Source organism: Schistosoma haematobium, chromosome 1, assembly GCF_000699445.3.
Source record: "Schistosoma haematobium chromosome 1, whole genome shotgun sequence".
NCBI lineage: Eukaryota > Metazoa > Platyhelminthes > Trematoda > Strigeidida > Schistosomatidae > Schistosoma > Schistosoma haematobium.
This window is the reverse complement of record NC_067196.1, coordinates 81,849,486-81,876,580: the sequence shown is the minus strand read 5'-3', so window position 1 is coordinate 81,876,580 and position 27,095 is coordinate 81,849,486. Positions and strand designations below refer to the sequence as shown.

Here is a 27,095-nt window from a genome sequence, read left to right as displayed (position 1 = left end):
GTACATAATACCACATATCCAAGATTTCACAAACGGTTTATAGGGTACGAAAATATTTATTAAAATTGACTTAGTCAGGGCGTATCACAATATCCCGGAAGCTAGTTATAACCACTATATCAGTTAAATCGTATTCCGCCTCATGCTAAACTGAATACTTGCAACTAACTTGTGTTCACCATCAGCCAGTAGGTATAAAGTATAAGTAAATAGTCTATGGCAAATCAGAACATTGAGTCTAGAGCATGTCTCTTGCGGATACACTTATGTTTAACGAATTGCTCTTATCTATCTGTCCAAAATTCACATAATCATTACCTTACAGGTATTTAAAATTTTTTTATAACAATTCATATGTATTTGTAGTATTACTAAATTCTATCACGGCCAAGTAGAAATGAGGGCGAGAAAATCTCTCCGTAACTAAATAAACCGTACCAAACTAACTGGAACACTAGTTGGAATTCTTCTCCACGGTAATACTTCTGTTCTATAAGTTAGCCTACTAATGCAGATGCAATTGGAAATCAACTCATATGGACAGCTTATCGGTATAAACGTTATTTGACTTAATAATTTAAACCCAAAATAGTACCAATATTAACGTTTCTACATTATCGACTGCTTTTAATATTTCTAAACACAAAATACTTACTACCTATATGTTAAGTTATTAACCAACGGCTATTAACACGCAACTTACGTTTTATTATTATCATTATAACCCCATTTTTTATAGCCTAAATAATCTTCGCCCAAATTGTTATTTTAAGCATGTCAAGGATGAAAGTAGGTATTTTAAAATTATTACATGTATTTAAAAAATACAACTAAACCATATCATGCTTCTAAGTAATGCGAAACGTCCCGTCGTAAGCGTCGGTATTCCCGGATTTTATTACCATACAACATCGCTTCTTTCTGCCCTAATACTTTTCATACCGTGTTTTGTCTCCCCAGTGTCCTTGAATATGATTTGACGTGTAAATAAACTGTGAAATGATTGAACCCAGTACTTTAAAATGAAGTATTATAATTCAATTAGATTAAAGCTTAAATGATAAAAATAGTTTGATACCCGAAATCGACTATGCTTATTTGTGTCAGCTTAATTAGAACCCCTTTCTAGTGTCGTGCATCAAGAAGTTGATGAAACTCTCAGTAATATTGGTCTAGAAATCTATGTAATGAGGACTTGAGTAATATTTATTCAAGTTTATTTTTTTTAACCTTCAAACTTTGAAAACCGTTATCCTTGTTAAGTAGCATACAATATTTGTTATAAAGCCCATAAATTATGTAGCGTATATAGTCTGTATTGGCTGCTTTGGTCTAAGAACCGGTAAATTACTTTGTTTTTAATTTTACTGACTAGCAACCGAAGCACATGACATATCAGCGCAGGTTTTGTGGAGAGCCTTTTGTTCTTAAATGCGCCCGAACTCTGTACTTACTGACCAGAACACAACTGAACTCTTAATCAGCAGATTATATTAGTCAGTAAATGAAACGACAACTATTTCTATTCCACTTACTACTTGTTAGCAAGCATCATAACACAGACTGTCTAGCTGACGTTGAGCAGTGTACTATGACACAAGATGTTGCACTAATTTAAACGTATGATAAACAAACGATAATCTATTCAGTTAGTTTGAATAGAGGTTATTATGTGCTAGAATGGATATTTCAATGCAATTATAGCATAAACATATTGAAAAAACAAGGTATGGGCCACGCCTATTTCCCCCTTATATCTAACGTGCTAACGATGTTACTAACATCAAATGAAACAGCAGGCACTTAGACAAAGTGGTATTGAAACAAACTAGTTTATATTATCTCAACATATTTCCTACGCTTGTTCAACAGGTACCATTTTTCGAAAAGTGTTCACAACCAAATTTGAAAACGAAGTAACACATAATTAACCATACAACATTTGTAAGTAATGGAATAAATGACAAACGACAAAGAATAGCTGTCATTTGTGTAGACAAATGCTCACTCGGTAACAAACAAATTACAATAATTTTATGAAGCAATAATAATTTCACATAGCAATGTTGGTTTCATTAGATAATCTTGCTGAATCTCAGCTCCAATCACAAACTGCATGAACAGCCAGAAATGCAAAGGTGAAGATATTGAAGCTGAGGAATGAAACCATGATGAGGATAAATGAGAAATGCTTCCAATATACTATTTGTATCCACAGTTATGGACGAGGGTAGAAACGAGGCCATCACACAAGTGCAAGTTCAAGTAAGTGAGAATGTTAATTGAAAGATTTAACTTCCAGTGGCTGCAATTAACATGTTTTTAAAGAGAGTACGTATATACAACATTGTCAATTCTATATTTGATACCTTTGTGGTCACCGACGACAGTGCAGTCAGCCACACAGGACTGAACTAGTTCAGAACAAGTTGGATTAAGTAACAGAACCCATCAATGCAGATAACTCAACCAAACTAGATGAAACACTTAAAAAGTTGGAGCAAATGACTCCATTTAATTCAAGTTAATGAACAGTTCAAATCATTACTAGTTATATCCCTGGAAACTGTTAAATAACAATCTTAGTCAACGACAAAGGACTGGATTATTCAAGAACAACTAATTACTGTTAAACAAGATATTTTGAATATAACGAAACGTCTGAGGTCACCAATAATATGTTAGAAATAAACCTTGGCAAACAGACGTCTATTTTGTTAGAGATGGTCTGTGCTTCCACTTTTGTGAAATGAATATGTTGGAAAAACGCTATACACTATACTTACTTGTTAAAATTAGATTTCGAGGGAAAAATGGAGTAAAGATTCAGAGCATATTGAAATACGCTATTAATTGCCTTTAAAAGATCACTCGTAACGGCCGAAATCCTATTATTGGCTTTGAACAAAAAGGACTAACGAGCCAAAATGCATTCAATAAGACACTAACTTTGTATTTCATTTGGTTGGTTCCAACTTGGCAAAGCTAAATTAGATGAGAATTACGAAATACCTCAAAAATAACAGCTTCTCCTAAACAATCAAAGGTTTCTTTAGCAAAAAACAGTCTACCAGACACGAAGACGAATGATAAATATGCATTACGAGTATTCCTAACAAAACGGGACCAAATATACAAATACAACGATGAGAGACCGCCTTTAACTGGCAAAGACATGTTCAAAATAGTCAATCACTCTACGCTGCAACCTTGAGTTGGTGTAGAGCAGCATCCATATGACACGCTATCTTCCACAGTGTATAACCCAGTTTTAATTCAGCAATCATCTGTTTATGCATAAACATTTTGTTATCCTGCTTCTGCATTCAAGCTATAACCCACCATAGATAGACAAACAAGTTTAACGTAATAAATAACGCAACATTTGTAACAATTTGATCTTGTCTGTAAATTCCCGTGTTTCAAGTAATTTACGGTTATTGATAAGTTATTATTATATTACACAAATGTTTATTGCAAAATATAACATTAGTACAACAAAACTCTGGACGTAAAAGAATCAGACAACAAGATTGCGTCCATACAAATGCATTTACGACCACAAGAATAAAACGATGCATAAAAATGGGGAATAATAAAACATGAGATTGATAAAGCTGGATATAAAATATGATTAAAAGAAGGACTTCATTGTGAAGTAAAATATATCACAATAAATATCACAGCTACAACAATGAACAACACTGAGTATTAAAAGTAATTTTTATTATCTGGTATCTGAGTTTTCAGAACATTGATTTGTGGAGAAATTGATTCGTCTTTGGTACCTGTGGTTTCAAGTGGTAGAATTGGAGAACTAATTGATATGGGATTTGAAACAACTGATTTAAGAGCATCTGAGAATTTCCAAACAAAACTTGATGGTGAAGATGAACGAAATGTCGAGTTGAAATCACCTAGTAATTGGAGGAAATAAACCTAGTTGATTGTGTAAGGAATCAATATCATAATGAAAGTGTGTGATAAGGACATTCTAATCACGTGTATAGGAAATTAGTGCAATAAGTGAACAGGTAAACATAAAAATAGGTGTTTGAAGACAGTGTGCACCATTCACTTAAGAATGCTTTCCCCGAAAATAACGAAACGTGTATTTTCTAACTTCATTTTGGTTTATGATAATTGTAAAGTAGAGGAGCCGTCCAACTTCGATAGTCTTGAAAACTACTTTTAAAGCCTTATATCAACTTTTAAAGGTCATTGTCATGACACAATGGTTAACGTTTGAACAGCACAGCTACATAGGAGAAATCAAACATCAAACGAACATACAGTACCTGTATACTCAAAGACAGACGGAACGAATTCGACAGGCGAATGATCTATGTATCCACGACTTTTGGATCTGGCTTATCATATAACTCTGAGACGTCATAATACTTGTCTGATTTTCCTAGGATATCGGTGCACAAAGGAAGCATTATCCACTTTATTCACTTACGCTCTGATGAAAACTGTGAGAGCTATGTCAATCAGCGAAAACGAACAAGTTGTCCGGATTTTCATTTGTACTTAAGACTTCTACAAATTTAAACATTCATCTTTAAATCAGTCATTAATGTGTATAATTTCAAAACCAGTTTGAATGAAATTGGTATATATCGAATTGTGGGCCGTCTTTATTCGACGTTTTAGTACTGCTGAAATTTCTAGGTGCATTACGATGGCAAAATCCGTAAAAATCAGGTGCAGGACCTAAAGACATAGCAAGAATAAGTTATGTAACATACGGTTCCAAGATTTTACACCCTAGAGGAAATAAGATTTCTAGGCTAAATTTTTTTGTTAATCGTAAGTCTGAAAATCGAGAGCACAAATATGAATGGATGTTTATAGTATACTTAAGAACAAGTAAACAGACAACCATAATTTTTTTACGAGAGCTCCCTCCTCTTTTAGCGATAAACAGACCAAATGAGTCTATTCGAACATGCCTGAATGGGTATTTATACTTCACTGAATTCCAGCTCACGATAGCTGACATTCTCGACTGCTACACGCAGGTATTTCTTCTACATTCAATAAACTTGATAACCGCCTTTCTTACCATTGACCGCCTTTTGCAAACCCAGTATTTAGTTCTCATACTAGATGATAACTGAATTAGTCCTATGTGAAATTCAACAGTATGGTAGTATAGAATTATTAAAGATGGGACTGGGCAATTGTTCGGTAGGATAGCGGGGTGCATCCTTTTTAAAGTCACATTATGGGGACAAAGGGTTTAATAATTCTACATGTTCACTGAGATCTATATATTACGGGCTATTTCGCATTTTCATGTTTTCTCAGTTTTTTCACTGAGTGGTCTTTACAACAGTTCTTTCTAGATGAAGTTACTCACTATTTATCTTAATTAAGACTGCGAATTCAAGAATTTTTCATTCATACTTTCCACTCTGTCTTTTTGAAAAACATTACCAATATTAAGTCTTTCTTATCATCACTGCCACTACATTATTTAAATTGCTTTTGTTATGTATTGTGCTATTATCGTCTTGTCGAGCTAATGCATTATGGAAACTTAGGATAAATTATATCTTCGTCATGATATACGTTGGCAATGACTGATTGTACTTATTTATAATTTAACTTTGATTGCAACCGAAAACATTAAATACTTACTGCCGAATTTCACAAGACCAGCAACACTTTGACTGACAAGTCTCCGACCTTGATCAGCAGCCATGTTGCTCAACCTATGTAATGAGAAATTGAAATGAATTTACAAATATATTTTATAATTTGAAGTTATGTGAAGTTTCAACTAAGAAAGTGATAAAAAAAACTTTAAAACCCATTTCGGATTCTCGAAAAGATAATACCGAATGGTAGGCAAATTGTTTCGTTTAACTGAAGAGTTTCAATGCTTGTGTATCAGGTAGTTAGTTAGTTACTATCAATTTGAACAGGAATATTATGGAGATTAGTTCGTTCGAAAGACGGTATCCATTATGTACTGACACACTAATTGGAGAAACATTAGAAAATAGAGAGAAATAAACAGCGGTTTACTTCTGTCTGCAGTTTCAGTAAGCTGATTGATGTGAAATTTCCAAAGTTCATTAACTAAATATAAGTAATATAACTACTTACGACCAATGAAGTTATCTACAAATCCAAGGCAATCAAATGTGAAGATAATAGTGAAATAAAACCATTCGATGTATTTCATATATACCAACCTATTTCACGAATTGAGGTAATAAAGGGTTAAAATGCAAAAACACACGTTAATATACAATAAATGGTATGTGGCTAGGGATGGAACCCACATTGCAACTATTCTATATTAACTTGGGTCATAATGACTAAATTGAGGTAATCCGCACAGGATCCTCAAATGCGAACCAAAGTTGATCAAATTTCAGTCAAAATATTAACAACGGGATAATCCAAGTTATTTTAAAATGAGTCGCAAAGACATGTTCTGTACACTAAGTGGCCCCTTTATGTTCATAAATTTCTCTTTGTAATATAAGTCTGAAAAAAATGACAACTTGCCTAATTGAAGTATCCTCACCTTAACTCAAGCAGCTGAACCGCAGGGGGGAAGGTCTACTTTCCAGGAGGGAGAGGTAATAGGCTGAGCAAGATTAAACATACCATGCGCTTGTGTTCATATGCCATCTCAAGGCCAAGCGCCTGATAAGAGATAGCAAAGACAATACAAACTTGGAAGAAGTCTATTATATATATATATATATATATATATATATATATATATATATATATATATATATATATCCGCGTATTAATGACCTGCATGCATTTTTGTTCATTCGCCGATTTCTATTCTACTCACTCCCATAAAAGATTGAACTGAAGTATAGAAAGCGCGTATCTTTTTATCTGAATGTACAACCACAGAATGTGACATTACTTGTTTTGTTAGTCCTTTTTTCACTATCGTTTATAATTCATATGGAAGTGTTGTATCAAAGAATACTATCAAGAACTAAAGTTATGGATTCGAATTGATCAAAATTAAATTTGAGTTAATTCTAACTATAATCAGATTTTCATAATAGTGTTTAATATATGCACACTATTCGAAAATATTGCTGAATGACCTCTAAAATGCATATCAACATTAAAATTTCATTTGATAAAATGTTTAAATGATAGATAGAGGGCAGACAAACTTTTTAAAACTACCAGCAATTTGATTCCAATCATCAGGTTCTGCAAGTTTACGTCCAGGATGTTGCGAGACTACAGCAGCAACAGAGTCTGGTGAAGTTGTACATGAGTCCTGCAACTGTGAATTCTGGAACAAAACAAAAAAACCAAAATAGAAATTTATTGAAATGTTGGGTGACTTTATTATTACAGTGCCCATATATAATGATGTATTTATGTTAACTATATTATAACTTTCTAGATTTTAGTGAATCTGTGAGTCTTATTACACATAATTTTCAAATGAAACTTGTTTATTTGGTTACATGCTCGGATTTACAACAGAACAATAACTGAAATACCAAATATTCGTGTCCGTTTTAAATCGTTATAAACTATAGAAATTCTTCCATATGAAGGATTTAACTTTCTTTATCGAATATGATGTCGGTATAGTGGAAAATCAATGAGTTTAGTGTTTGGGTCTCAATTCTAATCAAATCTGCGTACTACAATTAATGACGTTTAAAAAGAAGTTTTGTTCATATTTTCCAACTATAAATTGTGTACAGTTATGTCACTTTGCTTAAGTTGGGTCAGAATACAGTGGTATCACAGCATTGCGATTCCAATGTAGCGTTCATGTTGGGAAAATTTTTTATCAAACTATTGTAGGTACATGATATTAGTAATAATACATAAAATTAACATCATTTGATATGGTAGTCTCCAATCGCTGGGAGGTGTCGATGTTTGAAAAAGTAACTGAATTCGTTTGTAAAAAAATGAACGTAGCTTAAGCTTAGTTAATGTTTTCTGAAATAGTATTAGTGCTGACAAACTCGTAGCCTACTTACAATTTACAAATCAAAAGCAGAATGTTATTATACATTTGCAGAAATGTTTTATTGTGCACCTTATCGGATTTCATAGAATGTATTTATTCCCATGACTACAAAATCACAAGGCTAATAGCTAGTTACATGAGAGAGGTAGAAGTATCAAGTGTCACTCAGAGAAGGAACCAACTAGACTAAGTTATGAATACTTCATCATAACCTATTGAAATATGGAGTTCGGTAGTGAAAACAGTAATGAAAACCCATTAATATTAATATGTTGCTAAAAACTAGATGATGAATCTAGAAAGATTCATCTGACACAGGTGCATTATCAATAGTCTAATAAATGATTATTCAGTAACATTACGTATCATTTAAAATATAAGGAAGGAAGAAGACAGATCTATTACAATGATTTATAGATAAGACTAAATCATTTAACAAATAGTTTGTCATCTATAATTCATAATTCGAATAGAAATATTGATAACGACTAGGAAATCTAAGCTGAATTTGAAAAAAACTACCTATTCGGTATATTCGTAAATGTATAATCCACGTAAAGCTAATTTGTTTATTTTAATGAGGATGACATAAAATCATTCGTTGAGTAAAAATGATTTACTATCGGTTGAGAAACTGGAGAATATCTGGTTCGAACCTAATGAGCACAATTGATTGATCACTGGGTGGCGATCAATCAATTGTGATTACATCCCAGTCCTACAGGAGGTTGGTCGCGGGTCGGATAGCTCAGTGGTAACGTCTCTGATTGTGAAGCTGGGTGACACGAGATCGAGTCAGCCAGGGAGCATCAGTTCCCTCAAGATTACAGGTACACCTTACTGACGAGTACCAAGTAGCACGAAACCCGGGTCCAGGGTTTCCTGTCGACTACCTCCAACCACCATGTAATCTCAACCTAATGAGCATTGAATACAATATTTATTATTATTACCTTCATTCAATTTACGAAAACTTGCAGCAGCCCAAAAGCATTAATAACATATAAAATCCTTAAAGATAAAGTTGGATTTCATTAACAATATGCTTTCATACGAAATACTTAATGATCTTACACACACACACACACAAGGATTAGTCATTATTTCCAAGTTCAAATATTTTCTTTACATAAAATGATGTTACGTACATACCAAGCAACACAAAAGTAAAAGAAAATACGTTCAACAATCCTTAAAATAATTTTGAAATTTGACCAGCTAATGAAAATTAATACAATCATATAGATTATTAAAAGTAAGCAAATCTACACAAGAAATAACTGAAATGACGTAATCAATACTTTGATTGGATCAGGTTAATAAGATAAGATGTTGTTACCGACTGACTGAAATGATAATAAAGTTTGCAGTATATATTCTATCAGAAGACGAAGAAGGTAATATTAAACTTGAAAACATTTCAGTCAACAATAAAGAAAAAAATAGGAAGAAATTAAAACAAACAGAAACCTACATATGAATCTCTAGTTGTTTTTAAAATTTCCACATTATCATCTATTGGTTTGTTGATTAATTGGGTGTCAGAAGTATTATGATGAATTTGTTCTGGTTTAGAAACAGTAAACAATTGACTTGGAATAAATTGATAACGCCAAATTAAAAAATTTCTTGTTAAACGAAAACAAGTTAAATAGGCTGACTGAAAGTCTGATGCATTGGAATCTATAAAGAATTATTATTATGCAAAATTATAAGTAGATTAGATTTAAGTTATCTATAACAAATAACTTCAAACAAATAGACTTTTGATTAAAAAATGAGTTTTTTTGAAAATATAATGTTTGAGATCATGAGTCAATTGAAGCTAGACCACCATGGAAAATCTGAAAGCACTGGACGGCCGTTTCGTCCTATTATTGGACTCCTCAGAAGTGAGCATCCACGACCTATCAGTGACGCGCGCGATCACTTAACCACTAGACAACTGAACCAGCTAGCATCCAACAGTGTTAATGTCTAACTTCAAACAATACACGAAATTGAGCGACAAATCCACCATTGTCATCAGTGAGTTATTATCTCACAACTGACTCGGTTGAACTCTACTGGTCACTACTTCTCACTACACATTTAAAATCATGCAAACGCCTGGCAGGTGTTATTTTATCAGATACTAGCCATCCCCTTCACTCTTATCTTTCTCCTTGTATATCTTCTGGTAGAACGAGACGTAATTACATTAAAATCCATGCACGCAAGGAAAAGTATAAAAGTTCTATAATACCTTACCTAGCAAATATACTCTGTGACGAACAGGTTGTTAGAATTTACCTAGTCAATAACTTACATTCTTAACATGTATTTAATTTTTTTGGTTCTTTTTTTAAATTTATATATATATATTTATATATTTTTTAAAACCTTTTTTTATTTCTTTTTGTATTTGCTACTGCCTTTTTGTTCGTTGTTTCAGTAAGTAACTTGTTGAAATACCCTGTGTTGAGAATTCTATATTGTACCAAAATATAATATTGAATAAAGCCATTAAAAAAAAAGATATACTTCTTGAAGCCAGTCACTAGTGAGCATAAGTTGATTAGTATCAGGGGTTTTCTGGAGATTGTAGTAATTTAAGAAGCTGAGATCATGATCACTGATGACAACGGTGGATGCCGGATCAGTGGTCTAAGGTGACCAACTTATCGTGAAGTATCCCAAGACTTGAAAATTAAGGAAATTACTAGTATACTATGGTAGTAATTATCATTGAAGATAGCTGGAGTAATAAGGAACGAAAGTTATGCTGTGGTTATTATATTCGATGTACATTTATTAGCAAGTTGCGAATGTCGTGGGTTATATACAGTTATATTTGTAAATAGTATGAAAACTGGAGAAATATAATACACTTTGCTATTCGATGGAACATAATTATCACAGCTGTTGGTAGTAAATAAGTGACAGTGACACCTAATCTTATTAACACTGATCATATCACCCTGTGCTTACTAACTTTATGACAAAAAAAACTAGACAACTGCACGCCATTACTAAGATACAAAATTAGCGAAAACCGATACAATTGTATAAGAATATTGGAAACATTCTTGATTATATCCGATCTGAAAATATTCATGTTGAGTTTAACACTAAGATTGCATAAGTTTCGCGAAAAACACTTATTTAAAGGTTAATATTACCTCATGAACTTACAGATTGAAATGATAATTAAGTCACGAACATACCACTTGATTACTTATGCAATTAGTTCACGATAAAAAAGAAAGAATTTATCTGACAACTTATATCCATAGGATGTAAACATACAGCAGTGAAAAGAAACTGCAAAGAAACAACTTACTGTAACCTTGAGCAGATAATAATAATGCTCTTAAATAAATTAAAAACTGTTGTCGTATCCAAGCATCTAAAATAGTTTGAGCTAAATAAATAAAACGAAAAAAAGACAATATATATACAGAAAGTTACATAACAGTAAAAGTATTAATACCTGACAACGTATGCCCAAAGCGGAAGTTTATCTTAGAAACTTCCATAAATTAAATGCATTTACCAGTTTACTTGATATTGTGGAGCAGTTTACATTGGTCGTAAAAAGTGTGTAGTTGGTAAACAAATATTCCAAAACTACTTTGTATGGCTATATCTAATAAGAGAACAGAAATCGATAAACCACTCAATCCTTCGCACATGGTCACATGTTACCACGTCAGTCGTTGTTTAAAATCATTGTACTATTTAGAATTGTGTTAATTTATTTCGGTCACTTATTTACTCTGAAGAAGTGGCCCAAATTAAGTCACGAAACGTCATGAATACAGTTTTTCTACTCATTAGGATATAACAAAAAATATATTTATTATTGGTTTAAAGGAGATTTGGATCAGGGATTTGTACTCACCTGAAGTGGCAAAAATTTAATATTGTAAACCTGATTTCTGTGTACAAAAGAGTCAAGTTCAATTACGTAATTAAAGTGAATTTTAAACAGACTACAGTTCTTAAAATAACTCTATAATTGAATATGCACTAACTTATTTCAGTGACAATGTTTTACTTATTTGGTTGGAGATACTCAGTAACATGAATCAAAATGGATGGTGTTGCAATATGTTTTGAAACTTTTCACTCTAAGAATACATTCTTTTATTTTAAACCTTATCAGGAACCCTAAAATTACTTCGACTCATTTTGTTAATTTGATCTTACTGTGCTGATATGGTGAGACAAATCGAGTCCATGGATATTTTTCTAAAGTCCTATATGTTGATTAGAACATATAGTTTTATACACAACTGTGAATACATTAAGATACATATTGTTCTACAAAATTGCTATCATGTGATAGCCTGTAAATCATCATTATACGATAAATATATCTGTCTACCTTATTGTATTAAACTGACTATACCTACAAATTGACAAAAAAGATTTGTCAATATTACTAAAATATATAAAGATAAAAAGTCATTGTTGATGAGTGCCAACAAATAAGTAGTAATTTTCACGTGGATAGTAGTTTTTTTAAAAACTTAGTTTGGCAAATTTTTAAACGAGAAAATCACACAAAAATTTAAATGAACAATTTTAGCTTAACTAACAAAACTTCTATTTTATTAGTTTCATTAGAAGTAATGAAGACATGAACCTCTGATATTTAGCTAAATGAAATGTTTGATTAATTCATTAAGGAAACATGATCAAGTTGATGACAAAATGAGAGATTAAGTATATAATAACAATTTAATGATTACTCTTTGATAAATGAAAGGTTTAATTGAATTCAAATTGCTCGCATCTGCTGGGATTACTGGGTAAGTAATAGTGAGGTTAGACGTACAGTATTAGGGAATGATGGTGAATCAGTTGATGAGGTCGTCAATCTACACCAACTGAGATGGTTGAGTCATATATTACGTATTCCCACCTACCGACTTTCACGACACGCAATGCTGATTGGTGTTGTAAATGGTTGGAAAAAAGTTAGGGTCGGCCAAACCAAAACGTGGCATCAATCCACAAAGTCACTAACTTCTGATCTTAGCCAGGTTGGCAGATGCAGGTTACTTGGTTGGGATCCGCGTGACTCTGGGTGACACGGTCCAAAATCGATCACAACGGCGTCGATGTATATACTCCTTGTCTTCCCTTAAACCGTCGGATTAAAATTGCTTTATATATTTATTTCTACCAACTAATTCTTTCTTTTATGTATTATCACCATTGAAGTGACTACGTCTATGAACTTGGTGTTCGTTTTGTTGTGTTGATGAGATGTGGCAGCTTCAACCGATGCGTATATGTGTCTGGTCCTTCGTTGTAGCTGACTGACTGACATATTAAAAAACAAATAGTTGAGAGCATTCATATGCAATCTTTATACAGATGAATGTCTTTCATATTCTCTTCAATCTTAAGTCCAACACTAAAAATTTGTGGGATGTATTATTTACAGAAATGTCTGTTTATAACTTATAATTTTGCAAGTGAAAAGGTAGTACAGTTGTAGTATCGGTTACTATGTTAAACTCACATAGCCTATTCTACCTTGCGGACAGGCCAATTTATTCATTCTTCTTGAGTGACATTTTGACCTTGTTAATTATTCGCGCATTTCTTATCTTACTCATCACATGTCTGTAACTTATCTTTATCTGACTGTAAATATTGATTCACGCTTGGTTAAATCGATTTGGTTCATTCGCCTTCTACATTGCACATTATTTCGTTTTGCTTCGCTTTCCGATCAACGATTGTACGAAATATACGTATTCAAAAATCCATTCTCGTATTTGACTTACTTTCATTATTCACCAACGCGATTTAAGTCGATGATTATATGCGAGGATTGGCGACATGTATACTTCGATAGCAAAAAAAACATGATCAAATCGGAGTCCGATTCAAGGCCACTCAACAGTCACCGGTGTATACTGATTTTGAACCTAGAATATTTTGATTTCTGTCATATTATATTACTTCATAAGGTGCAGAACAGAAGTGAATAAGTGTCTCAATTGAAATGGGATAGTTTGGATTAGCAGACACAATTATCATATAACAAAATTATAAGACGGAAAATCTCGGCTGATAACAATAAATACTCACATGGAAATCTTAATAAGGCTGTTTTTTGGATTAATGTGAGCTGTTCCAAAGTTTCTGTATCCAATTGATCTAATCTATGAAAGCTATGGGATGTTACCAATTCACCTTTTTTGGAAGACAATTGTTGACAATAGTCTATTTGTGCACTGTACCATGTATTGACAGTCATTACCAAATTATCAATAAACAATCTATCAGTACGACTTAGTTGCAATGCACGGTTCAGTGGAACAGGCATAGAGCGTGAGTTGACAGGATACTTATCAGTAATGTTTTCTGAATTTATTTGAATGATTGGTTGTGATCTTTTGGGCTGAAATGAAAATAAAAGCGAATACCACAATTGTATGTAAGAACAATACATAATAATAAAATATTAACGATAAGTAAAAATAAGCTTGACCACAAATGTGAGTAAAAGTTGTTGAACAAAGAGCTCAGGATGTTATTAAGTTCACTTTGAAGTCTGAGGGATCCTGAGTCGAATTAAAAGATGATACATCAAAGTGAATTTCTTGTTAATTGTGGAATATGGTAGTGCCTATCGGATAAATGCTGACTTTTATCAACTAAATAACTGAAACTAATACTGGTAAGAACATCCTTCTCATAATGATAGATTACTGTCAAGATCGGAAAACTTATTGTGTTGCAGACAAGACAAAGTAAAACAAACGATATTTTTATGTCAGTAAAATACTACTGGGAATGTATAACTATTACTTCAGTAGTAAGTCATGGGACAACTATTCTTGTGGATGAAAGTGTGTAAATCTCTAACTAAGCATTAAAAAAGAACATTTTATTTCAATTAAATACAAACCAAGACAAATCTATCGACACCTGATTACTTACCAAAGAAAATGGTCGTGAAAAATTTGAAACTTTGGATCCCGTGTTTTGTGTATTCTTTTCACTATCGACATTAATGGAATAAGAAGTTTTCGTTGAATTTTCAGACAGTGAAAGACTCGACATAGAATCTGTTTCTATTCCAAAGGTCGATTTTCCAAATGCACCGGTTAGTTCAGACAAATGCGGGAAGTAGTTTTCACAAATATCCTTAACAGGCGATAAGGATGACACGAAAACCTCAGTTAGTTGTTTGTTTGATTGCAATAAGGGATTGGTTGCACCAGCTACAAAACCACGTACTGATCGATCGGTTAAAGTCAGAATCTGATTTCCAGATGATGGTGAATTAATACTTGATCTGAATGACATAGGAAGACTAGAATGTTCTAGTAGTTTATCCATTAAACCAAGGGGAATATACATAGGCGCTAAATAAGACTGTAGAAAAACAATAGGTAAAATTCGACGAACATTCTGTATGATATGTTATAAATTTTATGCGTTGCAGACGGCATTTTGGACACATTAAATATGTTGACAAAACTAACCACCGATGATTGTTTTTAAATTTTATACGGAAAATTTTTTACAAAGTTTAGGTAAGGACCATAAAGCCTGAATGTCAGAGTTTATTGCCCAGTTGGAAGCGTTATTTATATCTGGTAACTGACAGAAATTGCTACAAATAAATTGAGACAACAGTAGTGAGACGGTTGAAGTCGTCGATATGGACCGGTAGTTCACTTACTAAGGCGTTCGACTTTCAACTACTGTAGTCAAAGGTTCAAACACCATCCCACTAACCTGGTTTGGTTTCTAGTTCAACCTTATCAATCATCACACAAAAACAGTATGTTTAAAGATGGGTATGCGAAACTGTGTAGGATAAATGAGTGACAGTATATGCGAGAAGATAGTGAAAGAACCTATGAGAATGATGTCATGTTAATTAGACGTGATTTGAATGCTGACTCCTGCCATACTTCACAAATTGTACAAAACGTATAACTAATATGTGAAAAGTACGCCAGTTTCTGTTGCTGAAAAACAGAGAACTTCACTTTTAGATGAATGTTGATGACTACATAAAATGCATTCAGTTTGGAATTTCCTCTTTGAGCATGTTTAACTACTGACTTATTCAAGTAGAAAACAAACATACAATAATCTGAAAATTTAAAATGTCACTACTAGATAAATATCAATTAAACCAACAAGGAGGAACTAGTTATAACTAAAATTCCTACATGATTTAACTTAAAATCTAATTTAGTGGACGAGAGGTGTTCTTTTTTTATACTTGGACAGTTAAATAAATGCATATATTTCATGTGTTGGATGTCATTGAATTTATAAAATGTTTGCCAAAATTATGAGAAGCTCCAGTTGAACATGGTGCTTCGCGATCTGATAGCTCAGTTTTGCCAGATTACTTGATATAGCTGAGATCTAAGAATTGAAAATGTTTCCTAATAAATGCCAACAGACATATTTGTTTCCACAAATGATACCGATAAAGGTTTTCTTTCATTAGATTATGTCCCTGGTATTACATTTGATGTTGGTTCAAAACTGAAAAATCAAAAAATACACTACGGAAACAGGTTTTATGCTACTTTGTGCAAAAAATAATTGTTATTTAACTGTAGCAAGTATGATTGAAAAATTATTCAAGCATAATCTATGTCTAACGGTATAGTAAATTAGAGAAAATTATTCAAGTCATAGAACTGAATAACAAAAAACTCACTTTCGTAAATACAGATAAAGGAAATCCCCAATCATCAGTAGGAAATGGTGAATTTAACGAAAATTTGAACATTGAATCGTCAGTTATTTTCTCCAGAAAATTGTTGGTTTGATATTTTTTATATGACTCATTTATTACAGATTGTTTTGATTCCGTATGTAATGTGTCAGATACAGTTATTATATGAGTTCTTTGTGGATCAATATTATTGGCTGAAACCAAAAATAGAATGAGTATTTACAAAATGCTGATTGGCAGATTAAATTGTCAATCCGACCATGAATTGGGTATAGAATTTCTTAAAAACGGTTTTCACCTTAGTAAATCTTTATAAATAACTTATATACTCATATAAACCATCAGGTGATACAATGAAGAGAAATTAGAAGTCAGTCATAAGCAATGTTGAACCTTTCACATATGTGTATCATCACCATCTGAGTACGTAGAGCCAAAATTCTCAAGATGAACGTCATAGTAGTAGATATAGTAGCATTATTAATGGTAGTAGTGAACATTAAACATAAACAATATGATTCAAGAATAAAAATGTAAGATAATTTAATACTTGAGAGCTTATAAAAGACGATGAGTGAACGTATCTGTTTCACTACGACTGATTCTCAAATATATCACGTCTCCAATCATTGATTAGAACAATCACGTAGACATCGACCTCAAATTCTGCACCTACTGAAACGGCTATAAGTAGATACCATAGAAAATACGAAGTAAAATGGCTTATACGATATAGATGAGTATTCGGTTGTTTACATATGAAAATAACACACATCTGATGTCATTTTTAACAAAAGCTATAAAATGGGTTCTGTAAACAATTCACTAAGGCTGGTACTGATAGATAGGCGATATTAATAACCCTGTATATGTGCCATAGTGTCATAATTGCAGTATAGTTGGTGAAAGTATCGTTTCGAATAACCATTACATATCATTAGGGTCTTGATGACACCATTAAACATTCGCCCATATTATAAAAATGAGAACTTGTGAAAAAAAGCACGTACAATATCTTTATATAATAGGCCAATAAACAAACCTGAGTTCTTGGAATCAACATTTGAAGTAAGCTGAACGTCTTCTTCCTAGAAGATTGAAATGGATTTGAAATGAGTTATTATTGTTGCGAAAAAGTTAAGGACATGAAAGAATGAAAAAAGTGGAGATGACTAATTGGAAGTTTATTTTCTGTTTGAATGAAAGTAACCAATACAAACGGATGGAATAGATATTTAAGGAGAATCCGATGATGCTTTCATTACAATTCAATATTATTCATTGAAACTAGGAGTACATTATCCAAGGCTATAAAATAAACAGTAATTCCGTATTAATAATGCTTGATTCCAAGTCAGTCAGTCAGCTACAACGTAGGATCAGGAACATAAGTGCATCGGTCCGAGTTGCCATACCTCATTAGCAAAACAAGATGAACACCGAATTCATAGAAGTAAATACTTGATTCCAAGTAACAAACAAGTTACACTAAACCATGGTCTTTTTTGGTAGTATATATAGAGCTTCAAGCGACTCCACTGAGCAACCTACATATATGAATCGAATTTTGTAAGAAATATGACTACTGAGCACTGACGCAATGATCAGGGAACAAGAAACGTGATTAAAGCAGCCAGTGAAATGTCGTCTATTATTCCTTGTCCAGTAAGCTTTAACAATGTAGATTTAAGAATTCATATAACGAAACATTAGTAGTATTTATAGATACATTTGAAAATATCTTATAACTTAACAACAATTGACTACTCAATACACTGTTTAACAAATAGTTATTCGTGTACAAGACTTCCAACAACCAATTGTAGAATGAATAGTTTCTCTTGACTGAGTTTGTGAAACAGTTGTTAAACCTATACTTATGGTATACTGAAAATGAAGACATCTAGAAAGCGCAGAAAATATACAAAACCTGGTCTCTCCAGTGCGATAATAAATAACCAACACTAAAACGTAATTGTAAATGATTAGTGAGAAAGGTTATATATCAACGGCAATATTTAACATCACAATTTTTCATTGAGAACCATAACAAATGAAGATGTTCCTGGACACATACAAGAAAGCTTACTTTATTTAGCGTTGAATCTGTATTCTGTTCTGACACTTGTCCACTAATCTTAGTTAATGATCCTTCTAATGAATACTGATAAGAATTAAAGCTATTTGAACTGGAATCATTCATATTAGACCAATAACTTGTTTCTGAAATCCATGAGGGATCAATAATGGAACATTGTGACAAACCACTACGTAACATATCTGTTGAAACGTACGATAACAGAAATATTAATTAAAGAGATATAACAACCAATGAATTCATGATAAAATCAGCAGTAGAGAGTAAAATGTAAAATATATCAACCTCATCTGTTCTCTTGGATGAAGAATTGACTGGCAAGCACCGTAATAATAGGTTAGACAAAATTACTAGTATATATATATATATATATATATATATATAACAGCAAAACGCCCTATCCTTGTTTAACATAATTTCCTCTGATCTAAAATAGTTCAGTTACATATGTATTAGAGTTTGATTTATAGTTCTTTCTGGTTTCTCCTCGCGAGGAAAATAATGCAGGGGCTTACAATCATATGAAAGTTGGGGGAAGGAGGTTAGTGCATTTATAGCACTATGTTTTGAATTCATTGCATAGATCAAACCGTCTTTCTGGATATGGACCTGAGTTTGCTGTCAAAAACACCTTTTCATTTTTCTAGGGCTATATTCCTTAAGTTAAATTAGCCCAATCATTTAAAAACCTTGATTTTCGTGAGTTCATGGCCTGTCAATATATATGTCAAGATAATTTATAATACTATCAGATCATCAAAAAACTTAGCGGTGAATTTGATTACATAAACTATAATTAAAATTGTATTGTGAAATTACATATCTTAATGAATGTTTACACTTTCAAATAAATTGTGATTATAAATTGTATGGAAGACAAAAATTATTACAAGAAATAAATAACATAAATTTGATTACCTGGATACAAACTGAGTAAAGTTAACATCCAATTTGATAGAGTTCCGCCAGAATCTCCCGTAAATAAAATACGTCTTTCCAATAAAAGTAATTTGAATAGACATAATGCGTCACGTTTGTAAACGCGAACAAAATTGGACGCACTTAGATTATAAAATAGTGCATCTATGAAGATGTTGAAATAGAAAAAAAAAAAAGAAAAGTTAATAAGATTATAAAACAACAATAGAACAGAAATTCATTAAAGTTTTCACTAATGTACGACAATTTTGAAAAAAAGGTAGTTACGATAGGCGAATAATTAATAAATAAAATAATTTTTGAAAATGTAACGAAACTTTTGTTTATAATAATAAGTGTTCTATAGAACTTTTGTTGTGAATTATGCAAATATTTGCTGAACTACCAACTCAGATTAGTCAGCATACTCGGAAATAGTCATTTATAGAGAAATGCTCCAGCTTCAAGTTAAAATCAGTTATTAGGAAAAAAGTTAATTTGGACTAGAATGGTAGCTATTAAATTTATCAGAGCAACGAAGACAAGTTTGATCTTTACAACTATAGATATACAAAAGGCTAACCTGGGACGGGTAGTCATACGAACTTCCAGAGTTGAATGCTGGTAAGTAGGAAGAGATATTTAATCCCCTCTATACCCTAAATAACTAGACAAACATGTACAGAAGAGATAATTGATGACGAAATGAGTAAAGTCTGCCGAATATTTTTGGAGGGTGGTTTTGTAGTGAACGAAAACACCAGTGAGGACAACCGAACGTATTTAAACACAAAATTACATAATCTTTTAGCAATATTGGAGAACCATACAGTAAATACTTCATTTGCAAAATGTCAATCAATTGTCTCAGACTTTATTGTCCCTTCGTCTCCACACCAATATCGGTAGCAAACACCACAGTTCCCCGACCAAGTCTATTGATAGCAATCTGAAACCAAAATGTCAAGTTCAAAGTACTCACGAAATTCCGAAGTTTTATTCATGAACAGTGAATTCAGGGAAGATAAAGTTGAAAAGATATTTTAAAAAAAGACTATATAGATCTTTCAGAAAGATGTTTTATTCGAATTGTTTTTTCTACTGAAAACCACATTCGGGGAAGTTTCGAGGACAAACGGTCACCTTGTGCCGTTTCACTGTGGATTTATTACTTACTTTCATGGAAGAGGTTATGTTAGTTACATAAAGTATGGACTTGGTAAACAAATATTCTTGCACTAATCTGTAAAGAAATCTAAAGGTCAATGAAAATTGAATAACGTTCAATCAGTGAACATGACCACCTCTAATTACACGCCATCACAAGAAGTGTCGTTTAAAATCATCTAAGAAGTTAAAAAAACTGGTTCGAAGATTTGTGGATAGGATTTCATCATTTCAAACCCAAACTCTGTACAAAAAAGTCACCTTCAACTCATTTTTCTTCCATGAACTTATCACCCCTTTTAATTTTACTAATAGAAAGTGCCAAGTTTTATCTTATTCTTCACTTTTTTTCTCTCATATATGAGATGATTATTGTGCAAATTATTAGTTCCTAATAAGTCTGAAACTTGCACAGCTTAACATTTTAATAACTTTTGATTACTTTGCTAAATGATACAATATCCATTTTATTTAATACCTGGAAACTTTCGACAACATCAATTATTTCGAAATAACACCATTTTATTTATAGGTTATTACATTCTATACTTGAAATCTTAAGTAAGTTTATTAAATGAAGAATGCCACTTAATGTTTACAGACTTTTGCAGTCAATACTTGGATTAGTTTGATAATTTCGCAGCACACCCTACTTAAGAATATAATACTCCATGTAAAAAAATCACTTATAAATACAATTTTACAGTTTAAGTGACTATTATGTGCTCTGATGGTAATGTTATCCAGTTGACTGAATCGGGACCTGACATCTGCTAGTTACGAATCAATTGTCGACATCACACACATATACAATGAATTCGTAAATAATGAGTGTAATAAAGCTCTTTTTTCACTAGACATTTATAAAACAGTCATATGTTTAAAACCTTTTAATGAATGTAATTGTTTTTAACGATACGAAAATAATTAGTAATCTATTTTTAGTTAAAGAAATACCTAAGTTCTATTTATGTCAATCCCGCTCCACCTATAGCAGTTTCAGCAGTCGAGTAGTGGCGTTAGCTCTCACATTTAGAGTGTGACTGATATTCAAGTACCTGGTGAATGAGCTGATTTTTTTATTCATTTTCTTTCAAATATATGAAATAAAGTGAAACCAATTTTACTGAAGATGAACACTTAGCGAAAGACTCATTGTGATCAAAGTAACAATTCGGTAGGGTATGTTTTTGATAAAAGTGTGATAGTATGCATTTTGTGGTGAGGGTAACAACTGTTTATTGCTTTAAGAAATTTGTACACGGACATTTCACCAAAGGTTTTGGAGTTTTCATCAGTACAAAACTTTTATCCCGTACTATTCAACCAAGTGTAATTCCAATACATAACCTTGATGTGCACATCAGAAACTAGACTACGAATCATGGGACCGAATTTATCGTCTGCTTAATGTCCTACAATGACCCTATGATTAACAAAAATCATTTACGTTCAATTATATACTTTGCTAAACACTTCAGATAAGTGGTTACTAAGTCAAATAATTTGTTAACGTGTTGATTTTTCTAAAGTAATGCTTTTATTGTGGATCGGTATGTTCTGTGTCAAAAAACTATTTTGTGAACCAATCATAACAGCGCTTCAAAAGTCGGTTACTAGGACAAAAAGCTAATTAGTTGAAAATTAAGCACACCATATAACCATACCTTGGTAAGAAACTGGATCACCTAAGACAGTGTCTACAAAATGACTTAATTGTTCATATGAGTTCTGGAGACTTTCTGGAGTAAAACCTTTGCTTTTAAACAGATTATCAATTATTGTCGTAAGATGATGGGCGATGAAACTAAAAAGTGGCTAGAGAAAAAAAGTAAAAGAGAAAATATTACAAATTAAAAAATTGCAAACAGTAATATATTGTAATTAAATATGCTACTGGGTGATATTGACGGTTGAATGGAACCGACACCAATCGAAAGGTTTTATTACTGTAAATTACTTGTATTTACAGTTGTGACATGAGGTATTATATAATGAACATACAACTTGCAGTGGAATATTTAGATCATGAAGTCTTTTATATAACACCAAGTACCATTATTGATATCTGAGAAATGTCAAGATTCAGCACACGTTTTCGTGATACATGTACATAAGTGTGAAACGTCGAACATATTACCATCCATTGGAAATGTTGTTTACTTGGGATTGGAATGAATAGAGGTCGATTAGCAAGGAGAATTGGAAAAAACCCAATTGATGGGAGAAATTACACGTTAGAAAATAAGATTACTAAAAGGGCTAAAAATGAAATTATTCACTTTAAGAATTACGTTGTTTATAACGTGTTCCTGTACTGAATAGGTTATCTACTTTTAAGTCCCTCTAAATTAAGACTGGTGATAAATATTAAAGAAAGTGTGATTGTACGATTAACCAAGATCAAGTGGGACATTTTCATCACAACCACCTGTCATTCTGAAGAACAGGTAGTACTATCTGCACTGAAATGTGTGAAGTAAAAAAATGTATTACATAACATAAACTATGAACAGTATCAAGGATAATAAGACCACTTAAAATGCGGTTATCTTCGCACTTTTTAAATTCCAGTAGAGCTTTAAAACGATACACATAAAAGCTATTTTTTGTATTTTTATGGGTTTTAATTACAGGGTTGGACGAAGGTTGGAATGAGCAAAGTCGACAAATTTTAATTGAGAACTTCACCATAACGAATTAATAATTTAGTCTTTTTGATTACTTGATCTTTTTATAATCTTGGAGTAAATTGATTTTCACTGTACTCTAAGAATTATTAGTGATATCTTCTACTCTTAATGGCCACGTTTCGCAGTCGTAAAGTAAAACAGAACGAACTGCCGCACAGTACACCCGTCCTCTAATCGACAGACGGATATCTTGCCTTCGCCATAGGTGGTGACATAAGTTGGCAAAAGCCAAATGAGCTTTCTCAATCCGTGCAGAGATTTCGTCAGATACCAACCCATTGGGGCTGACCAGACTTCCAAGATAAGTGAAGTTGTCGACGCGTTCGACTACTTCACTCTACTTTTCGGTTCACATGTTGACGCAGATCAGTTCTGAAGCAACAATTTGCATTTAGAAAGTGAGAAACGCATTCCAAACATCCTGGCATTGTTTCTCAGTGCTAACAAAACACTATGCATTTTATCAGCGTCTTCACCAAACAGGATTATTATTGAAGCTAGTATTTTAGATGCCATATTACTCAAACTAATCAGTACATGGCTATCACAGGATGATTTTGACCGATTCCTGTATATATTGGGACAAGTGATTGAGACCAGTCAGATGGGATTATGTCCAACTCCTAGATTTTAGCTAAAATATTAGTCAACCTAATCTCTAAAACTGGACCACTATAATTAAAGACATCTGAAGGCAATTTATCTGGACCAGTTGCCCTTCCTCGTTTCAGATTAGCTATAGCTTTTTGAACTTCAATTAGAGTCGGGGGGGCTACATCAATGTTTCATTCAGACTATTTGGGAATGGTGGGCAGCTATAGAATAGCTGAGGGCCAGCTGAACTCCTTAAAGTGTCCCGTCCATCGTTTTAAACGTCTGGGCTGATAGCAGATAAGTATCAGCTTTTTCCGAGAGCGTCTCACACTCACTTCCCTTATCAATGTTTCCTCGATAGCTTGATTTACATCAAATGCAACTAACACAAATAATTGGAGCTTATGAAATAATGTTTATGGCCTTGTAAAACCACGCTCCAAAACACATGTTGAGGCTATCGATATCTGAAATCTGTGTGAAGTCAGAAATCAAGACCTAATAATCAAAACTCTGTGATGCAGTGACATAGATTTACACTACCTTCTAAATCCATTTAGATTCACCTTAACAGAATATGGAATCCATAGGATAGATCAATTAGGTATTTCGAGACTCGACAGCTAATTTTCATGTATCTATAAAATTAACTATGAATAAAAAATGATTTTTTAAATATTTGGGTAAAAACTGGTAATGATAAGGATATACACTACCTATTAGTAGTTTCTACTTTGAAAAATATAAAAGTAGAGCCTCACTGTAAACTTCCTAGCCCGCACGTTCAAATGAAGTCAACGTAGTAAGTGACTACATTGCCCAGTTCGGCATCCTAAGCCAACAACAAAGACATCGAAGTATATTTTGCGATACCCTGAAGTGAATTGTTTTTCATAGTATATACTTTGAAAATAATTATAAACAGATTTTAAACTTATGCGTATTGAAACAACAATTGTAGTGGTAACGACCGGGGTCAATCCAATCATAACTATGTACTACTGTCGTTCGCTATAATTAAATACTTACACGTGCCACAGTAATAGTAAGAATTAGGACACAGAAAACAAAGAGTATGAGTATCCGAATGATAAAAATATACTTTAGTTTGGTTGTCAAGATTGTGTATAGCTGAAAACTTAAAAAATGGATTTAAGTGGTAACTATATTTGCCTAAAACGATTACAAATGAAAACACACAATAGGGATTATTGTATACTACTTACAAATCTCGATAGTACAACCAAGCTTTTTTGTACAGTGTTTCGAGTGATCTCAGGATTCGGTTGAACATACGACTAAAAATGGAAAGTGCAATCAAAATTTGTCAACTTTTCGCTTTTTGATGATAATAAGAAATAAGTAATTAATGGAGAGTTATATTCCCTGATCATCGATGACCGGAAAAAAAGGAAAAATCAGACAAGAAAAACTGGTCCAGACACAGCAGTTTAGTTCAGAGCATCTTTGTCTAAAAATTGTGGGCCAGTATGAGCCACTACATCAGATATCCAAATATTAATAGAGTAATTATCAGTTTGGACGCCAGGACAGGAAGCTTCAGACGATAATACTGGGAGCTCTATAGGAATTTGTAGCTTACCAGACGATGTGAATAACGTCACGGTAGGATGACACCTTGACAAAATATATTTCTGTTAGCAATACAGCAGTTTCATGAGGATTCTATAAAAATAATTCATTTGAATAGACTAAAATATCTGCAGCGGGGCAGTGACATCAGTTGTAACCGCACGGTGGAATGTATTCTTTAACGAATTATTGCCAGATAATACAATCAGTCATTAAAAAACATGAAAACTTACAGCCGAGTCTGCCTGGCGGTAACAAGCAATTCCAAAGACAGCAACATCCTTCTTCTCTATTGAAGGTAAGCTGAAATATGTGCAATCTGAATAAATTAACTAATTATTTTTGTGACCAACCTTTTGTGTAGTTATGGGCTCCATCGGCTATTGCTAAAGCAGGCAAATGACGCCAAGGATGAGGGAGATGTGTAGGATCAGAACCATCACATGACAGTGAGGGATAGACTAGCTCAACCTTGTGAAATCAAACTTGTTTATGAAGCAAACTACTTACAACAGACCCCTTCCTGTGATGAAAGCCAATCAGAACTAAGTTAAGAATACTGTTAGAATTCTGCATCTCTCAAGGTCACATCTCAAAAAGAGCGCTACCAACTGAAAATAACCAAACGTTCACTTAAATTTCCAACGTTTGAACTAAAAACATTATTGAGTGAACTTACCAGTATTTTATTCTTCTGAAATTATCTCTATTGAATATGTTCATTTGGTTTGTTTATGTTCATGAGTTTGTAGCCGAATACTTGGAAATGTATTAGTGACCAATAAGCATTTTTGACTGTGGAGACAACAATATTTCGCTGTGTAACGATTTTTGACGGAAAAGCAGTTCATTGACAATTTATGCACATATCTGACACTATTAATGAACATGTGTATGAGCCTATAGTGTGGTGTCGAGTCGCGGTTGACTATGAACACCACTACAAAAGGAACGCGTGCCAGGATATCCATAAAATCCCCCGGAAGCCAAATATCAAAAGGCAGTTAACGGAACAAGTCGAGATATATTTGCTGGCGATCTCGTGGTATCGAAAGAATACCGAGATCGTACCAGGATAGAAGCTTGGTTACAGAGCGTGATCGAATTCGCGCGAGGTCACAACCAAAGTGTAAGAATAATAATATAAGCACAATATAGCTGTCATTAGCACAGTTAAAGAAGGAGCACATTAATTCAAGGACTGATACAGTTGGTAACAATTAGATTGTTTTCATTAAACCAATCATGTTCTCGTGATAAAAGTAAGTCACACTTTCGATAATCGTGGGACTGGTCGGCTGACGAGCGACTGTGGGACGGAAGAATTGG

General features: G+C 32.9%; 1 protein-coding gene across 2 annotated transcripts; it reads right to left on the bottom strand.

Annotated features, from left to right (window-relative positions):
* Positions 1-2,959: 2,959 nt before the first annotated feature.
* AVL9_1 (late secretory pathway protein avl9) lies at positions 2,960-26,372 on the bottom strand. 2 transcript variants are annotated; one of them, XM_051209834.1, is made up of 16 exons: positions 26,277-26,372; positions 26,120-26,237; positions 26,000-26,085; positions 25,400-25,471; positions 22,554-22,704; positions 19,720-19,884; positions 18,793-18,983; positions 17,746-17,791; positions 16,686-16,897; positions 14,936-15,373; positions 14,081-14,393; positions 11,313-11,393; positions 9,465-9,673; positions 7,167-7,291; positions 5,647-5,720; positions 2,960-3,939 (listed from the first exon to the last, which is right to left on the bottom strand). In XM_051209834.1, the coding sequence occupies exons 1-16, from the start codon at positions 26,340-26,342 to the stop codon at positions 3,914-3,916; spliced, it is 2,373 nt and encodes a 790-aa protein (XP_051075298.1). In that variant the 5' UTR covers positions 26,343-26,372; the 3' UTR covers positions 2,960-3,913. The 2 variants fall into 2 exon arrangements, with proteins under 2 accessions (XP_051075298.1, XP_051075297.1); XM_051209833.1 differs by having other exon boundaries at positions 2,960-3,917.
* Between the last annotated feature and the right edge of the window lie 723 nt (positions 26,373-27,095).

Excerpts from the sequence above, each read along its gene's own strand:
- AVL9_1 (XM_051209833.1), bottom strand. The coding sequence starts at position 26,342 with ATGCAGAATTCTAACAGTATTCTTAACTTAGTTCTGATTGGCTTTCAT. Across the intron at positions 26,238-26,276 it reads ATCACAGGAAGGGGTCTGTT|GTTGAGCTAGTCTATCCCTC; the intron begins GTAAGTAGTTTG and ends TGATTTCACAAG. Across the intron at positions 3,918-5,646 it reads TGGTCTTGTGAAATTCGGCA|GTGATTTCAACTCGACATTT; the intron begins GTAAGTATTTAA and ends TCCAATTACTAG.